The following is a 25,000-nucleotide window of genomic DNA, read 5'->3' as shown; positions in this document are numbered from 1 at the left end:
GCTATTACACCTTGTGTTATCTCCCCCTCTCTCTCTCTCGAGGAAGATGAGAGATACCACTGCACATCCACATTAGCAGTCTCCCTAATTCACCGTCAGTATACTGGGTGTGTGTGTGTGTGTGTGTGCATGTGAGTGTGTATATGTGCCAACTCATCCAGAAAATAAAGCCTTATTGAGGATGAAATGGGATTTTTAATTGGCTGAGCCCCGGCCCAACGACGCTGCGTGAAACTTCACAGCCCCCTCTTACAATGTCACCGCTACACACACACACACACACGCACACGCACAAGTACACATGTACACACGCAAGCACGCACAATGTCTCTGTGTCACATTGTATTGATCGGGCCGTTTAGTCCAAATAGAACAGAGCACTGGTCCCCATCAGAGAGACCTCCCTAACAGACTCGTTTACTCTCTCTCTCTCTCGCTCTGTCTCTGTCTCTCTCTCTCTCTCTCTCTCTCTCTCTCTCTCTCTGTCTCTCTCTCTCTCTCTCACACACACACACACATACACACAGAGTGTGATGGGTCTGTTAAGAGGTTGTGTGCATGTCTGACAGAGGCTCTAAGAGCTCTACATCGATTTCCCCTGACTGAGGGGGGAGAAGAGGGGAAGTGGGAGGCGGGGTGTGTGGGGTGGGAGAGGTGGGGTATTGAACTAGTGTTTAGAGCACAGCGCTAAAATCTCCAGGGGTTAAGGGGTGTCTTTCCTGCTAGATTGTAAAACAACAACAACAACAACAGCAAAATTAAAAAGGAAGTCAGGCTACAGAGATAAATGTGCTCATGGCTCTGTAAAGCACTGTGGGTAAGAAGAAAACAGGTGTTTTGTGGATGGAGGTGAGCGTGTTGAACCAGGCAGTCACATCACAAGGCTGTGGGAGTTGAATACATAAAGATGGTTATCAGAATTACCACCGGAGCAGAGTCCATTTCAACCCCCAATTTCCATTTTAGATGTAAAACGGGCTCACTGCGTTGATACGGCACCAACAGTATCATCATGTAGATCAGTGTTTCCCAACCCCGTCCTCAAGGACCCCCCTATCCTGCAGATTTTCTTTGCAATCCTGAATAGGTACCTGTTTGTAGTTAATCAACCAATCAGCAATGAATTGTGTCAGATGTTGCACACCTTGCATAATTAATTAAGTGCCATGAGATGATTGGTTGAGTAAGTACAAGCAGGGCTACCTATGCAGGGTTACAATGAAAATCTGCAGAATAGGGGGTCCTTGAGGACTGGGTTGGGAAACACCAATGTAGATATTTACTATAGTAGTGGTGCTCTCTGAGCAAGACAGAGGCCAATTCTGTCACTTACATTAAATTAAAGCTTAAAAGGTATCTCTTTACTTGCTAACATGTTTGTTTGTTTTTTTTAAATATTCAGTCTGATGAAAATAGTTTTCCAATCTTAAGATCTAAGAGAAATACTCCGAATAATAACTGCTGCATTGAAAATGTGACTAAAGCCCCTTGTCCCCCCCTGTTCTCTACGTAATCAAACCATTTCAGAAAACCAATCAGCTTCTGGTAATAAATTACATCATCCAATACTCTGATTTGATTGGACAGTCAATGAATTGTCATCGTCAGTCTCTCAGTTGGTCTGTTTGGGAATTGTTGCCTAGCAACATCATGCTAGTTAGTGAGCAAGTTAGCTATCAGCGAAGAGTCTTGTTAACTCAGCCTGCTGAGTTCAGCTGCATGTTTAGTTTGCGTGTTAATCTCCTGAATGGAACTGCCTAAAACTGACAGTAAAGTTGTATCGTATTGTATTGTACCATTTCATTTGTTATAGCTGTGTTAGCGCCCCCTCTCTGAACACAGACAATTCTCAGTAGGCTGAGTGTCTTGATGCATGCTCAATAATCCAGGTAAGAAAACCAAAGGAGGTTGAATCGGTTCATCTGGACACAACTTTTATTGACATACGTTTCATCATCATCTAAGTGGCCTCTTCAGTCTCAACTGACTGCAGGTGTCCCCACCCTTATAAACAATAGTGGCATCACGACCGATACCAATGACCGGTTTCATATGCAAATATGGGTGTGACCATTAACTGGGGTTCCAATGGCCATGTGTAGTATTCACAGAGGATTTGGGAATGGTTACAATCACAGCATTGTAAGATGGTGACAGATGTACTCTTAAGCCCCCCCCCAACTCAGTTCAGGGATGGTCATTCCCTCTTCACATAGATGGCCTCTTTGACTCCCCGTTCAAACCAGCGTTCCTCCCTATCAAGGATGTGCACAGCCTCATCTTTGAAAGAGTGGCCACTGGCCTGTAGATGGTATAGACCAATGTTTCCCAACCCAGTCCTCAAGGACTTCCTATCCTGCAGATTTTCTTTGCAACCCTGAATAGGTACCTGTTTGTAGTTATTCAACCAATCAGCAATGAATTATGTCAGATGTGAGATGATTGTTTGAGTAAGTACAAGCAGGGTTACAATGAAAATCTGCAGGATAGGGGTTCCTTGAGGACTGGGTTGGGAAACGCTGATGTAGACTGTGGAGTCCTGGCCTGACATGTTAGCTGTCCTGTGTTGTGTCATCCTCTTGGCCAGCATCTGTTTAGTTTCCCCAATGTGCAAGTCACAGCAATCCTCCTGGCACTTAGCAACATACATTATATTGCTCGGTTTGTGCTGGGGGACAACACCCTTGAGGTGGACCAACTTCTAGTGCAGCGTATTTTGGGGTTTGAAAGCAACTGAGACACAATGTTTGGAAAATACGCCTCAACTTTTCCAACACTCCCACCACATACGGAATTACCACTTGTTTACACTTATGCAGCTGTTGTCCTCTTCTCTTCAATTGGCTGGTGCACTGTTTGGGTGTCCTGGCTATGACAAATGCCCAATTAGGGTAACCATATTTAACCAAGGCCTATTTAATGTGGGATTTCTCCCCTTCCCTAACCCCACTCCTGTAGGCTTCCTCTTTGGCCTGACGAAGCTACCCGAGATTTGCTGTGAACCAGGGCTTATTGTTGTTAAAGGTCCATAAAGTTTTGGTGGGCACACACATGGCCTCACAAAAGCTGATGTAAGACGTCACAGTGTCAGTAAATTCATCCAGGTCTGTAGATGCAGCCTCTAAAACACCCCAGTCAGTGCAGTCGAGGCAGGCCTGAAGCTCCAGTTTTGACTCACTGGTCCATTTCCGCACAGTTTTAACCACAGGCGTTGCAGATTTTAGTTTCTGCCTGTAGGTTGGGATAAGATTAATCAGACAGTGATCAGAGACCCAGAGCTGCACGGGGGACAGAGCGATAGGCGTCCTTTAATGTTGTGTAGCAATGATCCAGTCTTTTTGTTTCTGGTGGGACATTTAACACGCTGTCTGTATTTTGGCAGTTCGAGGCTGAGCTTTGCTCTGTTAAAATCCCCAAGGGTAATGAGAAGGGAGTCTGAATATTTGCGCTCCATGTATGTTATTTGATCAGCCAGGTGTTTTAACGCCTCTTTAGCACAGGCCTGCGGTGGGCTATAGACACCGACCAGAATAAATGATGAATAGAATGGTTTACATTCAATGAAAAAGGTCTAAAAGGTCACTAAAAGGTCATGAAAAAGATCTCTAAGTGAGGGCTGGATGATTTCTTCAACACTGTGACATCTGTACACCAGCCTTCATTTATGTAGAAGCATATACCACCACCCCGTTTTTTCCCCCCGATCGCTCCATTTCGCGGTCCGCTTGGAAGAATTGGAAGTGCAGCAGATCAAGTGTGCTGCAAGTGTACACACTGTATAGCGGTGTGGGAAGATGGTGGGACGAGTTCACGTTTGCAGCGGCCTCACCTAGTACCGGTGTGGGAAGATGGCGGCGTGAATTCACGTTTGTGGTGGCCTCAATTAGTAGCATCTGCGCTGTCCTTCTCCACGTCTGCGTCTTAAGTTTGGCCTTTGTTTGATGGCTGGGAGAGCTTGGTCTGCTGCATCCTGTGGGCCCAGGGACCACGGCCTTGCCTGGAGCGGCACCTGAGGAGGTAACACTGAGGGCGGTCTGACAGGATGCGGAAGCGGGGCAGGCTAAGCTAACTGCTAGCCCATGCAGACCGGCAGTTCCAATAACACTGAGGGTGGTCTGATGGCGACCTCGCCTGGCGTTGACAGGTGTTTCTGATGTCGTCGTGTGGAGTGCGGGGAGGTGTGTCGAGGGTGTCTGGCTGGGAGAGCTGGCGTAGGATCGGCTGAGGGAGCCTGGTCTGCTGTGTCCAGTGGCCCAAGGACCACGGCCTCTGCCTGGAGCTGCGCCTGAAGAGGAAACACCGAGGGCGGTCTGACAGGATGCGGAAGTGGGGCAGGCTGAGCTAACTGCTACTCCATGCAGACCGGCAGTTCCGACAGGCATCCTGGCTGGCATTTGTTCCCTTGGACGGTGATTTTTTTGTTTAGTTTGGATATATGTGTTAGTTTGGATACGTGTGTTCTTGTCTTTATTTGGATGTGTTTTTGTCTTTGCACTGCTGTGGGCTGGGGGAGGAGATGAAATGACAAACAAAGTGTTCCTGATTTCCTGTCCAGATTTCAGTGAGACACAGGGCAGCAGATCTGGAAAAGTCTGAGTTTTTTCTGTTTAGGAGTAGCAGTTCGTCCATCTTGTTGACCAGAGAGCAGACATTTGCCAGGTGGATTACGGGAATGTGGTTCTAAATCCCCGTTGTAGCAGTTCAACAAACGCTCCGTCTCGATTCCCCCTTCAACGTCTTCGTCGTAGTCCACACAAGGCTGTACCGATCAAGACCTCGGCAAGACGTGCGTCCGAATCTTCAATTAAAGTCAGTAAAAAAGTCTGTTCAGTTTGTCCAGTGGACAGTTGGGGGCTTAAAAGATCTCCCCTGCTGGATCTCCCCTCCCCTCCGATGATGTGATCAGTGAGTGGGCGCTGGAAACTAAGCAAATAAAAACAGAAAAAACTACAAGAGCGCGCAGAACCGAGGCTACCATCTTCAGCACCATCTTGATGATGAATCAAGTAAAAATGGATGTCTTACCCAAATTATTATACCTCTTTCAATCTATACCAGTTTATATTAAAAAGACAAAAATGCCTCGGATATGCAAAGCGGTCCTTCAGAACCCCAGTGAAGCTGGTGGAATGGCTTTGTCAAGTTTTCAGCAATATTACCAGTCCCGTAATGTAAGGGCACTGTCCTTTTGGCTGTCTTAAGTTCACTGGCGGCACCAAAATTCCATGTTGGTTTGCCTTTGAGATGTCGTCCGTCTCTCATGTGTCTTTGCACTTTCTTCTCTGCTCAGCACTCCCTTGGGCTCACCCTGTATCCAAATGTACTGATAGCCCAGTCACATGTATGAGTCTATTAAGAGCTGCAAACAGTTTAGACAGGCTTTCAAATGTAATGATATCCCTGTTGGTACTCCTGTTACAAAAAAAAATCAGTCTTTTGTCCCCTCTCTTTCTGATGGAGCCTTTGAGCTTTTGAGACTCCATGGAATATTCCATTTGGAGGACCTATTTATTGATGAGGCTTCTGCGTCTTTTGATCAGCTGTCCCAAGAAGTTTAATTCACCTCAAAGTCGCTTTTTCAGATATTTGCAGGTTCGTGGTTTTACTCGATCTAAATTTAATCGTTTCCGAGCTCTGCCACCAAAGATCCAATTGGACCACATTCTTGAAGTTAATCCTGTTTATAAAGGGCATGTCAGGGGGCGCCCTGATGGCTCACCTGGTAGAGTGTGTACCGCAGAGGCCTGGATTCGAATCCGGCCCAGGCCCTTTGCTGCATGTCATCCCCTCTCTCTCCCCTGCCTTTCTGTCTCTCGACTATCACTGTCAGTTAAAGGCGAACAATGCCAATTTACTGTATGTCAATAAATTGTATTATGCAGTTAATACTTTTGGCCAAATACCACTTGAACCCCTAAAAACATCGATGGGAGAGTGATATGGAAAAGTCCATTCCAGAGGAAATTGGGATCTAGTAATTAAGAGGATGTACTCCTCCTGTATGTGCAGAAGACATGGTGTAATCCAGTTCAGAGTAGTGTACCACCTTCACAGGTGCAAAGAGAATTTGGCTAAAATTATTCCAGATTTAAACTCAACATGTGACAGGTGCAAACAAGCCACGACCAGCCTCTTACATATGTTCTGGACCTGCCCGAAAGTAGCCCAGTTCTGGCACTCCATCTTTGAGGCCTTGGCCGCTGTTTCGTGTTTTCCACTTGAACCTTCTCCTCTGAGCACCATCTTTGGGGTCGTTCCAGCTGGCGCACGTTTAAATGCTACTCAGGGAGATCTGTTGGCCTACATCACTCTATTAGCTAGCAGACTGATACTGTTCAACTGGAGGGAGGCTCCCCCTCCTACTTTGGCACATGGGATTGCAGAGTTCATGCAGTTGTTGAAATAAGAAAAGATCAGATAAGCCATGAGAGGATCTATATCCAGTTCCACTCGACACCGAAGCCCTTTTTAGACTTTGTGGAGGATTCGGATGCTCGGTTGGTGGCTGAGGTTGATGGGCTTGCAATCTAGTTCTCATCCCTTTCCCTTCTTCTTCTACTCTCCTTTTGACTTTTGGTTATTTATTAACTTGTTTCTTTATTTTTTATTTTTTATTAGTTATTTTTCCCCTTTTGTTTATTTAACTTATACTTGTTACTTGTTCACTTTGTTAGTTTTTGTCATGGTTTAATGTAATTCTTGTTATTTCGGGTGGCATGTCAGGTGGGCCGGAGTGTGGTGGGGGATGTATGGGTCTGTGGGGAAGGTGGGTGGGCAGTGGGTTGGGGTTGTAGTGGTGTTTTGAAGATTGAAAATAAACCTTGTTAAAAAAAAAAAAAGAAATTGAGGATTGACGTTGTTATCATCGATCAAACATTTATTAATGACCACATGACCGAGTGAGGTGGTGAGCCAGGTGAGAGGGTTTAAAGGTTTATTTATTTATTTATTTTGTTTGCTCTTTTGATTGTGCATTTGTGATGTAGTGATTCAGCTGATGGGAGGGGGATGCCAATAATCTTGGATGATTTATTGACCATGTGCTGCATTTCTTTTCTTTTTTTTTTGCATGTGTGACTGTCCGTGCTGCCGTACCAAACTGTTATGGATGAGGTGGATATGCTCTAAATGATGGCTGTGTTAAACTGAAGGGGGATGCTTTGTTTTACTTGAAAAAAAATTATTATTTTTTTTTAAAGTTTCTTAGAAAAAACAGTCTTCGCTGGGCTTTTTTTTGTGGTAATGTGGTCTGTATTGATTTTCCATTTGAGTGGGTTGCTGATGTCTGCGCCAAGAAATATGAATGAGTCAGTGATGGTTATGGGTTCTCCTGAGATGTGTTTGGGGGGGAGGGGGGCTGTGCCTGAAATCTGTAATGAGTTCTTGTGTTTTCGATGTGTTGAGGTGCAGGTTGTTATCAAGGCACCAAGTGACTGCATGGGCTACCTGCTTGCGGTGTTAGTCTTTGTTGTTGTTGGTTATAAGTCCAATTATTGTGTCATCTGCATATGTAAGAATGGGGACTGTCCTGTGGTGGGATGTGATGTGGTTTATGTAGAGGGAGAAGAGCCAGGGTGAGAGGACAACACCGAGAAGTGTCTGTGCTAAGGGTCGGAGGGCAAGATGAGAGGCTATTCATCTTAACCCTCTGTTGCCTTCTCCACAAGAAGCTCCGGATCCAGTGGCATATGCAGGGGTCAATATTCATGTCCATCAGTTTATTGAAGAGATTTACCAGGTTTATTGTACTGAAGGCCGAGCTGAAACGGATGAATAGGATGCAGGCATAGGTGTTGGGGGACTGACTCTAAGTGATGTGGTGTGTGGTGGAGGGCTAAGTTAACAGTATCTCAACAGACCGGTTGGCTCGGTAAGCTAACCGGTAAGCATCCATCAGAGGGTTAGTGTTGGATTTCTTATAGGAGAGTATGATGTACTCAGACGACTTCATGACCACAGATGTTTGGGCAACCAGAAAGAGGGCTGTTTCTGTGCTGTGCTGTGCTGTGAGCGGAAACCAGATTGAAATGGTTCGAACAAGTCGTTGAAAATGAGGTGAGCTTTGAGTTGGGGGGGGGGCAACAACATGTTTCAGTATTTTTGACAGAAAGGGGAGATTGGAGTTGGGCCAGAAAGTGCTCATGATATCATTTGGGCCAGCTGATCAAGACAGGAGGAGAGTGTGTCATCATAATAACTGACGAGATCGGAGGGATTATCATACAGCGGGGGAGGGGAGGCAGACATGTTACTGGCAAGAGAGGCAGAAAGAGCAGAGGGGGAGATAGCTTTGAGATTTCTGAAGAATATTTTGCATTTGACTTTTGGGATGGGGATAGGGATGTCAGTGTCTATGATGATGGCCAGGTGGTCAGAGATATTGAGGTTGAGGCTGGAGAGTTGATGTATTGTGAGACCAGTTATCATCACCATCATCAGTTCCGTAACCTATAGAGGTCGTAGGAGCACAGCTGATGCCTCAACAGGTTGAGTCATCATTGTGTTCCAGTAGGGGGAGTACCTGGTGGTCCCTATCTCCTCTCCAGGTATGGATGGCCGTTGGTTCACAGAGGAACTCATCCACCCTTTGACAAGTTTTATTTGTAGTCCTGCTGGGTGTCGACACACCCTCCTCACAACAATACAAGGGTTGAAGTGGGGGTGCCGGTTTAGTCGCTGACTACCCGACGTTTGCAGTTTAACGTTGTACCCAGAACGCAGAGTGGTGGTCAGAGATATTGAGGTTGAGGCTGGAGAGTTGATGTATTGTGAGACCAGTTATCATCACCATCATCAGTTCTGTAACCTATAGAGGTCGTAGGAGCACAGCTGATGCCTCAACAGGTTGAGTCATCATTGTGTTCCAGTAGGGGGAGTACCTGGTGCTCCCTATCTCCTCTCCAGGTATGGATGGCCATTGGTTCACAGAGGAACTCATCCACCCTTTGACAGGTTTTATTTGTAGTCCTGCTGGGTGTCCACACACCCTCCTCACAACAATACAAGGGTGGAAGTGGGGGTGCCGGTTTAGTCGCTGACTACCCGACGTTTGCAGTTTAACGTTGTACCCAGGACACGGAGTGGTGGTCAGAGATATTGAGGTTGAGGCTGGAGAGTTGGTGTGTTGTAAGACCAGTGAAGCAGACCAAATCCAGGATGTGACCATGGCTGGTAGTGGGAAAGCTGATGTATTGTGTGAAGTTGAAGCATTATAGCAGTTTCACGAATTCTATGGCAGATTTACACTCAGTGTCATCAATATGGATATTAGAATCACCCAGGGGGAGAATGGACGGTGAGGTGGCACATAGCTGGGTCAGAAAAATCACAGAAGTCAGAGAGAAAGGAGGGGTTTGACTTTTTTTTGCGGGGGGGGGGGGTAGATAACGGCAGTGGCCAAGGGAGAGAGATCAGAGATTTTGAAGGTAAGGTATTTGGGAGAATGAGCGGCAGGAATGGAAATGGTGGTGATCACAGAAAGTTGAAGCAGTTCATGTGGACACAATGTTAGCTGAGAGAGAAACGTTTCGCCACTCATCTAAGTGACCTCTTCAGGAAATGGTGGTTGTTTTATTGTCCTTCCTGTAAACAGCAACACGACCACCTTCCCGCCCCTCAAGATGAGGTTTATCAATGTATGTCAGTCCCGCGGGTGTGGTCTGGTTTAACGAGAAATAGTCCAGCGGTTTATGCCAGGTTTCAGTGAGGCAGAGGAATGAGGCTTTTGTTATTGTGTGAACGAGTCTGGACCAAAACCAGTTTCAGTTGACGTTGCTTTGTGATAGGATGTAAGGACCGAGGGAGGCGACGGCGACTGGGCGATTCCACTTGTCGTTATTTGCTGTGGTGGTGAGGGTAATGATGTCTGTGGGTAATACGGTCAGGAATGGGAAGAGGTAGAACAGCAGTGTGATCATACCACCAGGGGAAGCCGGTGTGAGCGAAGGAGGTGACAGTCATCGTCGTGGGCAAAGGGAGAGAAGAGGGTTCAGGAAGACGTGTGTCACATGTGGAGGACAGAAAGATTAGCAGCAAGCATGCGGCTACCTGGCATGTTCAGGTGAAGACCGTCTCTTCTATACAGAGAGGAGCCCTCCCAGAACAAGTCAAAGTTTTGAATAAAACCAGTGTTGTGTGCTGTACTCGTGGATTTAAGCCAGGTATGATGGCTTAGAATTCTACTAAAATGCCCCCACACCATCACCCAGTGTGGGAATTGGGCCAGAAATAAAAGCAGTTTGTCCGTAAATGTTGAGGAGATTAAAAAGACTGATAAAAATGGCTTTTAATAATAATAATAATAATAATGGATTACATTCACATAGCACTTTATGTAGACACCCAAAGCACTTCACATTGAAGGGGTAACTCACCTCAACCACCACCAATGTGTAGCACCACCTGGTTGATGCATGGCAGCCATTTTGTGCCAGAAAGCTCACCACACATCAGCTTGAGGTGGAGAGGGAGGTATTATTGAGCCAATTACATGAGGGGGGGGGTGTGATTAGGTGGCCAGATGGAGAGAGCCAGGTTGGGAGTTTTACCAGGACACCGGGGAACCCCCTACTCTTTGTGATAAGTGCCGAGGGATCTTTAATGTCCAGCGAGTCAGGACCTCGGTTTAACGTCTCACCCGAAGGACAGCATCTCCTACAGCACAGTGTCCCCGTCACTGCACTGGGACGCTGGGGTTTGATTGTTGTTGTTTTTATAAGGACCCGAGGGAAGACTGCCCCCTACTGGCCCACCGACACCACTTCCAGCAGCAACTCAGTTTTCCCGGGAGGTCTCCAGCCAAGTACTAGCCAAGCCCATACCTGCTTAGTTTCCGTCATTCAGCAAAGCCAGGGTACATGTCGGTATGTCGGCTCAGATTGCTGACAGGCAGCATCCCTGGAGCAGATGTGGACTATTACTTTAGTAATTGTTGGAAATATTCCAGGAGTCCTGGGAGTTTCTCTAGGATGTTAGGCGTAGTGATTCCAGGAAGGAAGTACATAACCGCATTTATGAAACGGATGTTTCGGACTATGGAGTGCCCAGCGATCGAGGTAGTGGTGAGGAAGACAGGAGCGGGTGACTGATTGACAGTGCTGTCAAGGATAGTCTTGGGAGGGAATGAATGGTGTTAGTCTGAGGAAGCAGGATTGGGACCAGGAGTGACCAACCTGCCCGAACGCTGGGCGGGGGACGGTGCAGGTGTTACTCGAAAAGAAGACAAGGTTTTATTCAACAGCTTCTTTGTTGGCGACCGCCATGTTCACCATAACACACCTTGTGCATAAAAACAACAACCCACTTCCCTTCCTGCACCTTCACAATAAAAGTTCCCCCATACTCCCAATACATGATAACATGTACCTGTAACTTAACACAGGAAGACCCATGCTGGCGGCAGCAGCAGCGGGAGGTGGGACGACCACCGCAGCAGCTGGGGCAGTTGCAGCAGGAGTTGTCCCAGCAGGGACCGAGTCCAAGTGGGAAGGAGCAACAACCGGCCACGGGAACAGTATCGGTCACAGGGGCATCAACAGGGTGAACCGTGGCATCAGCCGATAGCATGGTAAAACGGCGTTAGAGGTGTGTGGGTGGAGGCGAGGCGGCTCGAGGTCTTTCCGTCTTGCCCCGTCTGACCTCCACCTCCGACCAGGTGGCCAGTGAGTTGGGAGCGGAGCAGGACAGTGGCTGCAGTGACAGTAAAGTCGGGTAAAAGAGAGTCCCGTTTTCTTTGCAGTTCACCTGAGAGCCACTGGGTAGTACTGTCACCTGTTGCTTTAAGGCAGTGCTCATGGGGCAACCGGTCGATCAATGTTCAGAACACAAAGTGGAAAGTTAGCCGTTAGCGGCGGGTTGAGTCTACACAGTTCTCGCCAGAAGTAAGTGCGGGGAGTCAGTGCAACTGTTGATAATCGGGTAAAAATCAATTAAAAAAAGTACAGGAAAACCATAAATTCGACTGAAGTAATCTCACGGAGTTGTTGAAAAGTAAGCGGGGCCTCAAACGAACTGAGATGTGTTGTTGTTGTGTTACGGGAGTCACAGTTTTCAACAGTCGCAGTTTTCGGTTGCGTAGGGGCTTGGGCATGCAGTACTAACCCGTGTAAACTATGAATAAACTCTGTGGGGAGTGTGTGTTTATCCTCCATTCTAACATTATTTGTAATGAAATGCCCCCTAATGTGTCGGGGGGGGGCGGGTCTGTCTTTGTTGCAGGTCTGATCAGGTCCAGGGTCCGGGGGGCTGATGCGTCCAGGGCCGGGGTGCTCACCTTCCTGGACAGTCACTGTGAGGTGAACAAGGACTGGCTGCCACCTCTCCTGCAGAGGATTAGACAGGTAGAAGACACACTCTTCTTCTTCTTCTTCCTCCTCTCTTCTCTTCTCTTCTCTTCTCCTCTTCCTCTCTTCTCTTCTCTTCTCTTCTTCCTCTCTTCCTTTCTCTTCTTCCTCCCTTCTCTTCTTCCTCTCTTCTCTTCTCCTCTTCCTCTCTTCTCTTCTCTTCTCTTCTCTTCTTCCTCTCTTCTCTTCTCTTCTCCTCTCTTCTTCCTCTGTTCTCTTCTTCCTCTCTTCTCTTCTCTTCTCTTCTCTTCTTCCTCTCTTCTCTTCTCTTCTCTTCTCTTCTTCCTCTCTTCTCTTCTCTTCTCTTCTTCTTCTTCCTCCTCTCTTCTCTTCTCTTCTCTTCTCTTCTTCCTCTCTTCTCTTCTCTTCTCTTCTCCCTCTCTTCTCTTCTTCCTCCCTTCTCTTCTTCCTCTCTTCTCTTCTCTTCTTCCTCTCTTCTCTTCTCTTATTCCTCCCTTCTCTTCTTCCTCTCTTCCTCCTTCTCTTCTCTTCTCTTCTCTTCTTCCTCCCGTCTCTTCTTCCTCTCTTCTCTTCTCTTCTTCCTCTCTTCTCTTATTCCTCCCTTCTCTTCTTCCTCTCTTCTTCCTCTCTTCTCTTATTCCTCCCGTCTCTTCTTCCTCTCTTCTCTTCTCTTCTTCCTCTCTTCTCTTATTCCTCCCTTCTCTTCTTCCTCTCTTCTCTTATTCCTCCCTTCTCTTCTTCCTCTCTTCTCTTCTCTTCTCTTCTTCCTCCCGTCTCTTCTTCCTCTCTTCTCTTCTCTTATTCCTCCCTTCTCTTATTCCTCTCTTCTCTTCTTTCTCTCTTCTCTTCTTCCTCTCTTCTCTTCTCTTATTCCTCTCTTCTCTTCTTCCTCTCTTCTCTTCTCTTCTTTCTCTCTTCTCTTCTTCCTCTCTTCTCTTATCCCTCCCTTCTCTTCTTCCTCTCTTCTCTTATCCCTCCCTTCTCTTCTTCCTCTCTTCTCTTCTCTTTTTACTCTCTTCTCTTCTCTTCTTTCTCTCTTCTCTTCTTCCTCTTCTCTTCTCTTATTCCTCTCTTCTCTTCTTCCTCTCTTCTCTTCTCTTCTTCCTCTCTTCTCTTCTCTTCTCTTCTCTTCTTCCTCTCTTCTCTTCTCTTTTTCCTCTCTTCTCTTCTCTTATTCCTCTCTTCTCTTCTTCCTCTCTTCTCTTCTCTTCTTCCTCTCTTCTCTTCTTCCTCTCTTCTCTTCTCTTCTTCCTCTCTTCTCTTCTTTCTCTCTTCTCTTTTCTTCTCTTCTCTTCTCCAAGCCTCTTGGTTCATAAACTGCTTGTGTGTGTGTGTGTGTGTGTGTGTGTGTGTGTCTGTGTGTCTGTGTGTCTGTGTGTCTGTGTGTGTGTGTCTGCACGTGTTCACACATGAGTATGTGAGTCTGTCTGTGAGTTCTGAAACTCACCATCACTTAAAAACACCCGAATTTGCAATCCTTCCCATTTCCACATGCCCTCAGTATATCCTTGAAAAGTGTGTATGTGTGTGTCTGTGTGTGTGTGTGTGTCTGTGTGTCTGTGTGTGTGTTGTATTATGCGCATGTGTGAATGTGAATAAGTCTAGCAAGGCCACCTCAAGAATAATAGAGCTTTTACTACACTTGAGTGGCGTATGTGTGTGTGTGTGTGTGTGTGTGTGTGTGTGTGTGTGTGTGTGTGTGTGTGTCTGTGTGTGGATCTGTGTGTGTGTGTGTGTGTCTGTGTGTGGATCTGTGTGTGTGTGTGTGTGTGTGTGTGTCTGTGTCTGTGTGGGTGGGTGGGTGAAACACAGTGCCTTGGGAGAAAATAGCTGTTGTTCTGATTGCCTCTCATCAAGAAGTAAGTGCAGTACTCTCTCCTTCAACCCTCCGCTGTCCTCCGGTCTCCTCCCGCCTCCTCCCGCCTCCTCCTGCCTCCTCTCAGCTCATGTGCTGCGTTTCCTCTGAGCCTCCAGTGTTCGTGGTCAGTGGCTGGTGTTAATATTGTTACATGGAACTCTGATCTCACGGGAACTATGGTATTCTGGGGGGTGAAAACCACACAGAACTCTAGAACTGAGCCGTCACATCGACACAGGTTTTATTCATACATACTCTGTGTGTGTGTGTGTGTGTGTGTGTGTGTGTGTGTGTGTGTTGTGGTGATGATGATGATGATGATGTGTGTATTCCTGTGTATAGTGTGTAATCCCTGTCATAAATTGTCCATAAATGTCTAATGAGTTGTTCTTGTATTTAGTCAGTATGCGTGTTTGTGTTTGATATTTAGAATCAGAATCCGAAACACTTGATTTGTCGTTTCCCACAGCAGTGCAACACAAAAACACGTATCCAAAACCTGCAAGAACACACATATCCAAACTAACACATATCAAAAAAATCACTGTCCAGTTGAACGAACGCCAGCCAGGATGACTGTTGGAACCGCCGGTCTGCACGGGCTAGCAGTTAGCTTAGCCTGCCTCGCTCCCGCGTCCTGTCAGACCGCCCTCGGTGTTTCCTCTTCGGGCACAGCTCCGGTCAGGGCCGTGGTGCTTGGGCCCACAAGATGCAGCAGACCAGGCTCCCTCAGCAGACCGGGCTCCCTCAGCAGACCAAGCTCCCTCAGCAGACCAAGCTCCCTCAGCAGACCAGGCTCCCTCAGCAGACCGGGCTCCCTCAGCAGACCAAGCTCCCTCAGCAGACCAGGCTCCCTCAGCAGACCAGGCTCCCTCAGCAGACCAAGCCCCCTCAGCAGACCAAGCTCCCTCAGCAGACCAAGCCCCCTCAGCAGACCAAGCTCCCTCAGCAGACCAGGCTCCCTCAGCAGACCAGGCTCCCTCAGCAGACCAAGCTCCCTCAGCAGACCAAGCTCCCTCAGCAGACCGGGCTCCCTCAGCAGACCGGGCTCCCTCAGCAGACCAAGCTCCCTCAGCAGACCAGGCTCCCTCAGCAGACCAGGCTCCCTCAGCAGACCAAGCTCCCTCAGCAGACCAAGCTCCCTCAGCAGACCAAGCTCCCTCAGCAGACCAAGCTCCCTCAGCAGACCAAGCTCCCTCAGCAGACCAGGCTCCCTCAGCAGACCAGGCTCCCTCAGCAGACCAGGCTCCCTCAGCAGACCAGGCTCCCTCAGCAGACCAAGCTCCCTCAGCAGACCAAGCTCCCTCAGCAGACCAGGCTCCCTCAGCAGACCAGGCTCCCTCAGCCGATGCAACGCCAGCTCTCCCAGCCAGACACCTTCGACACACCTCCCCGCACTCCACACGATGACACTAAAAACGCAGTCGAGGCCAGGCGAGGCCGCCGCCAGACCGCCCTCGGTGTTATCGGAACTGCCGGTCTGCATGGGCTAGCAGTTAGCTTAGCCTGCCCCGCTCCCGTGTCCTGTCAGACCGCCCTCGGTGTTATCGGAACTGCCGGTCTGCATGGGCTAGCAGTTAGCTTAGCCCGCCCCGCTCCCGTGTCCTGTCAGACCGCCCTCGGTGTTATCGGAACTGCCGGTCTGCATGGGCTAGCAGTTAGCTTAGCCCGCCCCGCTCCCGTGTCCTGTCAGACCGCCCTCGGTGTTATCGGAACTGCCGGTCTGCATGGGCTAGCAGTTAGCTTAGCCCGCCCCGCTCCCGTGTCCTGTCAGACCGCCCTCGGTGTTATCGGAACTGCCGGTCTGCATGGGCTAGCAGTTAGCCTAGCCCGCCTCGCTCCCGTGTCCTGTCAGACCGCCCTCGGTGTTATCGGAACCGCCGGTCTGCATGGGCTAGCAGTTAGCCTAGCCCGCCCCGCTCCCGTGTCCTGTCAGACCGCCCTCGGTGTTACCTCCTCGGGCACGGCTCCAGGCAGGGCCGTGGTCCCCGGGCCCACAGGACGCTGCAGACCAAGCTCTCCCAGCCGATCCAGCGCCAGCTCTCCCAGCCATCAGACGAAGACAAACTTAGATGCAGACGTGGACACTGCATGGACGGTACTGGATGAGGCCGCCGCAAACGGGAATTCGCGCCGCCGTCTTCCCACACCGGAAGCGGAAATGTCAACACGGAACTTTGTAATAGATTTGTAATACATGGAGATCGCCGGTTCAAATCCCCGTGTTACCTCCGGCTCGGTCGGGCGTCCCTACAGACACAATTGGCCGTGTCTGCGGGTGGGAAGTCGGATGCGGGTATGTGTCCTGGTTGCTGCACTTGCGCCTCCTCTGGTCGGTTGGGGCACCTGTTTGGGGGGGGGGGAATAGCGTGATCCTTCCATGTGCTACGTCCCCCTGGTGAAACTCCTCACTGTCAGGTGAAAAGAAGCGGCTGGTGACTCCACATGTATCGAAGGAGGCATGTGGTGGTCTGCAGCCCTCCCCGGATCAGCAGAGGGGGTGGAGCAGCAACCGGGACGGCTCGGTGGAGTGGGGTAATTGGCCAAGTACAATTGGGGAGAAAAAGAGGAGGGGGGGGGCAGAATTGTAATTAAACGCACGACTTCGTGTGTGTGTGTGTGTATGTGTGTGTGTGTGTTTGTGTGTGCTTGTGGGTTCTCAGGATGTGCATATTTGTGAGTACATGCATGTGTGTATTTGTTTGTGTGTTCAAGTACATGGGTGTATGCAACCGTGTGTGTATGTGTGTCAGCATTTGTGTGTGTGTGTGTGTGTGTGTGTGTGTGTGTGTGTGTGTGTGTGTGTGTGTGTGTGTGTGTGTGTGTGTGTCAGCATATCCTTGCATGAGAACAGAGCCATCCATCACTGTCTGTGCGGTCATTGTAAAGTCATATGAGATGTGAATGGATGTGAATGGATGTGAAGGAGTTGTGGAGCTGGTTAAACCCACAGACGCAGGCAATACATTCTGACTACTGCAAACTATTACATCACCCAAAAAATAAAAACAAAACAAAGGTAAATATTACCTCATGACTTGTGGACCTACTGCTGCATCTTTGCTGGGCCTGAGGGGACATGTGACTGAAAGCAGACCAGGGCTAGCCGCCGTGTGGACAACTTTTAAATCCGCTGAAAAAAATCCTTTACACTTTCTTTTAAGACCTGATTTTCCTTTAATTCAAGCTCCTTTTCTATGAATCACTTGTAGTCATGAACTTGGTTTGATCTTACACTACTACTACTACTACTACTACTACTACTACTACTTCCGGCTGCTCCTGTTAGGGGGCGCCACAGCGGATCATCCGTTTCCATCTCTTCCTGTCCTCTGCATCTTCCTCTGTCACACCAGCCACCTGCATGTCCTCCCTCACCACATCCATAAACCTCCTCTTTGGCCTTCCTCTTCTCCTCTTCCCTGGCAGCTCCATATTCAGCATCCTTCTCCCAGTATACCCAGCATCTCTCCTCCACACACGTCCAAACCATCTCAATCTTGCCTCTCTCGCTTTGTCTCCAAACTGTCCAACCTGAGCTGTCCCTCTAATGTACTCCTTCCTAATCCTGTCCTTCTTCATCACTCCCAGTGAAAATCTTGCAACACTGCTTTTGATAAGTGCTATACAAATAAATTATTATTGTTTTGTTATTATGATCATTATTATTACTATTATCATCGTTATTATCATTATTATTACTGTTGTTATTATTATTACTATTATTATCTTTATTACTATTATTATAATTAAGAAAAAAATCAACCAGGTAAAAGCGTAGAAAACACAAAAACTCTGGTCTCTTTTGGCACCATATTTACAAAGAAGAATTTGGTAGCAGTAAAGACATTTGATGTTTTAATGCAGAATTTTGGCATGAAAAGTAATGGTATTCATTGTTAAGCTACTGGTAATAAATAGTATGCATGGCCTGGCACAGTACATACAGTACATACAGTATATACAGTACATACTGTACATACTGTACATACAGTACATTCATTGGTAAGCTACTGGTAATAAATAGTATGCAGGGCATGGTGCATACAGTATATACAGTATGTACGGTATATAGAGTACATGCAGTATATATACAATAATAATGTGTATATATAGTATATACAGTACATACTGTATATACAGTTTATTCAGTATATACAGTAATGCTATACATACAGTATATACAGTATGTACAGTATATAGAGTACATGCAGTATATATACAATAATACTGTATATATAGTATATACAGTACATACAGTTTATACAGTTTACACAGTAATACTGTACATACGGTATATACAGTTTATTCAGTATATACAGTAATGCTGTACATACAGTATATAACGTTCTACATACAGTACATACAGTAATGCTATACATACAGTATATACAGTATGTACAGTATATAGAGTACATGCAGTATATATACTATAATACTGTATATATAGTATATACAGTACATACGGTATATACAGTTTATTCAGTATATACAGTAATGCTGTACATACAGTATATAACGTTCTATATACAGTACATACAGTACATACAGTATATACAGTAATGCTATACATACAGTATATACAGTATATAGAGTACATGCAGTATATATACAATAATACTGTATATATAGTATATACAGTACATACGGTATATACAGTTTATTCAGTATATACAGTAATGCTGTACATACAGTATATAACGTTCTATATACAGTACATACAGTACATACAGTAATGCTATATATACAGTATATACAGTACATACTGTATATACAGTTTATTCAGTATATACAGTAATGCTATACATACAGTACATACAGTACATACAGTATATAAAGTAATGCTATACATACAGTATATACAGTATGTAACGTTCTATATACAGTACATACAGTATATAAAGTAATGCTATACATACAGTATATACAGTATGTAACGTTCTATATACAGTACATACAGTATATACAGTAATGCTGTACATACAGTATGTAACGTTCTATATACAGTACATACAGTATATAAAGTAATGCTATACATACAGTATATACAGTATGTAACGTTCTATATACAGTACATACAGTATATACAGTAATGCTATATATACAGTACATACAGTATATACAGTAATGCTGTACATACAGTATATAACGTTCTATACAGTACATACAGTACATACAGTATATACAGTATGTACAGTAATGCTATACATACAGTATATAACGTTCTATATACAGTACATACAGTATATACAGTAATGCTATACATACAGTACATACAGTATATACAGTATGTACAGTAATGCTATACATACAGTATATAACGTTCTATATACAGTACATACAGTATATACAGTAATGCTATACATACAGTACATACAGTACATACAGTAATGCTATACATACAGTATATACAGTAATGCTGTACATACAGTATATAACGTTCTATATACAGTACATACAGTATATACAGTAATGCTATACATACAGTACATACAGTATATACAGTAATGCTATACATACAGTATATACAGTAATGCTGTACATACAGTATATAACGTTCTATATACAGTACATACAGTATATACAGTAATGCTATACATACAGTATATAACGTTCTATATACAGTACATACAGTATATACAGTAATGCTATACATACAGTACATACAGTATATACAGTATGTACAGTAATGCTATACATACAGTATATAACGTTCTATATACAGTATATACAGTATATACAGTACATACAGTATAGGAAGTGTAGGAAGACTTGCAGTATCAAGGTCAGGTTTGTCTACCTGGTGTAGAGTGAGACTGCAGAAGATGGAGGTAGCGAACGAACGAAAAGCTCCAGAACGGTTCGGCGACTAAAGACCCGGTTATAACCGGTCCAGCGTACGACTTTGCCGGCAGCTGGGAATGAGCTGCGGTACCGGTGGCGTTGTGTGTCGGGCCGGCAGTCCTTGTGTTGACCCTGCGGCTAATGGCCCGCAGCCGCCCCACCTGCTCTCTAACACCCCTGAGCAAACACGCGCCCAGCCGGTTCGCCCCCGCCGCCGTTTAACGGCCACCCAACGTGTGGTGTGGGTTTTTCACACCGTGTGCTTTTGTGCGCCTGCGTGTGTGCATGTGTTCGGTTTGTGCGTGCGTGCCTGTGTGTTGTTTTCACATGGCGTGTGTATGGCGTGTTTGTTTTGGGCGAGCGTGTGTGTGTGTGTGTGTTTATCTGTGCTGATGTGTGTGTGTGTGTGTGTGTGTGTGTTTTGTATGCTTTGTGCATGTGTGTGTATCTTTTTGTGTTTCTGTGTGTGTTTTGTGTGCTTTTGCATCAGTGTGTGTATCTTTTTGTTTTTCTGTGCTGATGTGTGTGTGTGTGTGTGTGTGTTTTGTATGCTTTGTGCATGTGTGTGTATCTTTTTGTGTTTCTGTGTGTGTTTTGTATGCTTTTGCATCAGTGTGTGTATCTTTTTGTTTTTCTGTGTGTGTTTGTGTGTGTGTGTGTGTTTTGTATGCTTTGTGCATGTGTGTGTATCTTTTTGTGTTTCTGTGTGTGTTTTGTATGCTTGCGCATCAGTGTGTGTATCTTTTTGTTTTTCTGTGTGTGTTTCTGTGTGTGTGTGTTTCTGTGTGTGTGTGTGTTTTGTATGCGTTGTGCATGTGTGTGTATCTTTTTGTGTTTCTGTGTGTGTTTTGTATGCTTGTGCATCAGTGTGTGTATCTTTTTGTTTTTCTGTGTGTGTTTCTGTGTGTGTGTGTGTTTTGTATGCTTTGTGCATGTGTGTGTATCTTTTTGTGTTTCTGTGTGTGTTTTGTATGCTTGTGCATCAGTGTGTGTATCTTTTTGTTTTTCTGTGTGTGTTTCTGTGTGTGTGTGTGTGTGTGTTTTGTATGCTTGTGCATCAGTGTGTGTATTTTTTTGTGTATGTGTGTGTGTGTGTGTGTGTGTGTGTTACCTTCATTTACTGCTCTTTGTGTTCCCTGTGTGACGGTCAGTTCTGGTTGTGTACTTCAGAAGAGGAACAAGTGTGCGCACATCCAGAAAAAAATATTTGGGTGCGAGACAAAAAATGGCAAAACATGGAGCAAACGAGTCGAAACGCTGCTCAATGAAACCGGTACCAATGAAACCGGTACCGGGAGGACTCCAGTATGCGCTGCTGAATGAAACCGGTACCGGGAGGACTCCAGCGTGTGCTGCTGAATGAAACCGGTACCAGCAGGACTCCAGCGTGTGCTGCTGAATGAAACCGGTACCAGGAGGACTCCAGTATGCGCTGCTGAATGAAACCGGTACCAGGAGCACTTCATTGTGCGGACCTCAGACCTGTGTACATCTGTGTGATGGTCATGCCAGAAGGTGTAAGTGTGTTGGTGTGCCGCAGTTTTAAGATACTGAAAAGGAGCTGAAATGAGGAGGCGGGGGGTCGGCCCCACTGGACTGTGGGTGAAATGAGGAGGTGGGGGGGGGGGTCGGCCCCGCTGGACTGTGGGTGAAATGAGGAGGCGGGGGGGGGTCGGCCCCACTGGACTGTGGGTGAAATGAGGAGGCGGGGGGGGGGGGGTCGGCCCCACTGGACTGTGGGGGAAATGAGGAGGCGGGGGGGGGGGTCGGCCCCGCTGGACTGTGGGTGAAATGAGGAGGCGGGGGGGGGTCGGCCCCGCTGGACTGTGGGTGAAATGAGGAGGCGGGGGGGGGTCGGCCCCACTGGACTGTGGGTGAAATGAGGAGGGGGGGGTCGGCCCTGCTGGACTGTGGGTGAAATGAGGAGGCGGGGGGGGGGGACTGTGGGTGAAATGAGGAGGTGGGGGGGGGGTCGGCCCTGCTGGACTGTGGGTGAAATGAGGAGGTGGGGGGGGGACTGTGGGTGAAATGAGGAGGTGGGGGGGGGTCGGCCCTGCTGGATTGTGGGTGAAATGAGGAGGTGGGGGGGGGGGTCGACCCCGCTGGACTGTGGGTGAAATGAGGAGGTGGGGGGGGGGGGTCGACCCCGCTGGACTGTGGGTGAAATGAGGAGGTGGGGGGGGGTCGACCCCGCTGGACTGTGGGTGAAATGAGGAGGCGGCAGGGGGGGGGGGGTCGACCCCGCTGGACTGTGGGTGAAATGAGGAGGTGGGGGGGGGGGTCGACCCCGCTGGACTGTAGGTGAAATGAGGAGGTGGGGGGGGTCGACCCCGCTGGACTGTGGGTGAAATGAGGAGGTGGGGGGGGGGGTCGACCCCGCTGGACTGTGGGTGCAGCGTGGTTACTGCTCAGTGGCTGAGACTGCAGCTGCTGTGCAGGACGTCGTGACCTTGGACAACAATCCACTTCACACACACGTAGACACACACACTCACTTGTGCGCGTACACTTGCACTACTTGAAGCTAACACTTTGGGTGGCGCAGTGGTTAGCGCTGTCGCCTCATAGCAAGAAGGGCCTGGGTTCGAACCCCCGGGGTTGTCCAACCCTGGGGGTTCTCTGGGTGCTGCGGTTTCCCCCATCATCAGAAAGACGTGCATGTTGGGTCGGTACTGCTGTCTGTGTCCCTGACCGAGGCAGGGCAAGAGGGACTGGAGGTGGTCCCGGGCAAGAGGGACTGGAGGTGGTCCCGGGCGCTGCCCCGCGGCTAGGACGGGTTAAATGCTGAGTGTCATGGGGGTCAATAAGGTGGAGCAAAATAAAAACAGGCCTGTTTTATGGGCTGAGACTTGGACAGGAGGAAACCAAACTCTTTCCCTTTGCTTCTCCATCGCTGGTCTGTTTATCCTGGACTCTGTCTCGTTAGCTTCCTCTGTCTCTGTCTCGTTAGCTTCCTCTGTCTCTGTCTCGTTAGCTTCCTCAGTCTCTGTCTCTGTCTCTTTCTGTCTCTGTCTCTGTGTCTCTGTCTGTCTTTGTCTCTTTGTCTCTAATCTTCTTTATTTCCCCTGCTCATATGACCTCATGTCTTCCCATAATGAGTAGAAATGCTTGGATGTGTGATTTCATCACAGCATTTGTATGTGCATCATGAAGTATCACATGAGAAAAGTTGAATCAAATTTCCTCAAACTCAACATAACACAACAAGATAACACAACAAGATAACACAACAAGATAACACAACAACATAATACAACAACATAATACAACAAGATAACACAACAAGATAACACAACAAGATAACACAACATGGTAACACAACAAGATAATATAACAATATAACACAACAAGATAACATAACATAACACAACAAGATAATACAACAAGATAACATAACATGGTAACACAACAAGATAACACAACAAGATAATATAACAAGATAATACAACAAGATAACACAAGATAAAACATAATACAACAAGATAACACAACAAGATAAAACAACATAATACAACAAGATAACATAACATAACACAACAAGATAATACAACAAGATAACACAACTAGATAATATAACAAGATAACACAAGATAATACAACAACATAACACAAGATAACACAACAACATAATACAACAAGATAACACAACAAGATAATATAACAAGATAACACAAGATAACACAAGATAACACAACAACATAATACCACAAGATAACACAACAAGATAACATAACATAACACAACAAGATAATACAACAAGATAACACAACATAACACAACAAGATAATATGACAAGATAACACAACAACATAACACAACAATATAATACAAGATAACACAAGATAATATAACAAGATAACACAACAAGACAAGATAACACAACAACAGTGCCTCTCCATACAACATCCTGTACTAATTCTTTGTTATTTTGTCCATGAAATGTGATTTCCACTTATGTACTTATTCATTTATTTATCAGATTATCACAATCAATACAGGCGGGGCGTCCGGGTAGCGTAGCGGTCTATTCCGTTGTCTACCAACATGGGGATCGCCGGTTCAAATCCCCGTGTTACCTCCGGCTTGATCGGGCGTCCCTGCAGACACAATTGGCTATCTGCGGCTGGAAAGCCGGGTGTTGGTATGTTGCATGGTCGCTGCTCTAGCGCCTCCTCTGGTCAGTCGGAGCGCCTGTTCGGAGGGACTGGGGGGAATAGCGTGATCCTCCCACACGTTATGTCCCCCTGGTGAAACTCCTCACTGTCAGGTGAAAAGAAGCGGCTGGTGACTCCACATGTATTGGAGGAGGCGTGTGGTAGTCTGCAGCCCTCCCCGGATCAGCAGAGGGGGTGGAGCAGCACGGAAGAGTGGGGTAATTGGCCGGGTACAATTGCGAAGAAAAATGGGGAAAAATTCCCCCCTAAATATCAAGTAAATAAATCCAGGCTGTTTAATGGATTGAAAGAGCCTGCAGCAGGCTGTGGATGGTGTGGTTCTGCCAGCGGTGTCCGCTGGGCCGCATCGGTGGCGCTTATCAATCCTTTTTGGACATGATTCCACAATAACAACATAGCCCCACCAAGCACACACACACACACACGCACACACACAAACTGCACCCCCCCACACACACACACACTCAAACAAACTGCCTCTGATGCACTGTGTGTGTCCAGGACCCGACCTGTGTGGTGAGCCCAGTCATCGACATCATCAACATGGACACCTTCGCATATGTGGCCGCCTCTTCTGATCTCCGTGGAGGTACAGAAACACACTATCTATCTGTCTGTCTGTCTGTCTGTCTATCTATCTATCTATCTATCTATCTATCTATCTATCTATCTATCTATCTATCTATCTATCTATCTATCTATCTATCTATCTATCTATCTATCTATCTATCTATCTATCTGTCTGTCTGTCTGTCTATCTATCTATCTATCTATCTATCTTTCTGTCTGTCTGTCTGTCTGTCTGTCTGTCTGTCTGTCTG

At 46.8% G+C, this 25,000-nt stretch overlaps 1 protein-coding gene across 1 annotated transcript in view; it reads left to right on the top strand.

The window, feature by feature from the left end:
- Window positions 1-24,768, top strand: part of LOC130132832 (polypeptide N-acetylgalactosaminyltransferase 14-like) — a gene marked incomplete at its 3' end in the record, with an annotated part of 100,279 nt that extends 75,511 nt beyond the window's left edge. The window contains exons 5-6 of the mRNA XM_056301856.1: window positions 12,217-12,338; window positions 24,681-24,768. Coding sequence (XP_056157831.1) covers window positions 12,217-12,338; window positions 24,681-24,768 — 210 coding nt within the window. The remainder of the gene's footprint in view (window positions 1-12,216; window positions 12,339-24,680) is intronic.
- Window positions 24,769-25,000: the final 232 nt, after the last annotated feature.

Source organism: Lampris incognitus, unplaced genomic scaffold (genome assembly GCF_029633865.1).
Source record: "Lampris incognitus isolate fLamInc1 unplaced genomic scaffold, fLamInc1.hap2 scaffold_181, whole genome shotgun sequence".
Lineage (NCBI taxonomy): Eukaryota > Metazoa > Chordata > Actinopteri > Lampriformes > Lampridae > Lampris > Lampris incognitus.
The sequence above is the reverse complement of the archived record's forward strand: the minus strand, read 5'-3'. Positions and strand labels throughout refer to the sequence as shown.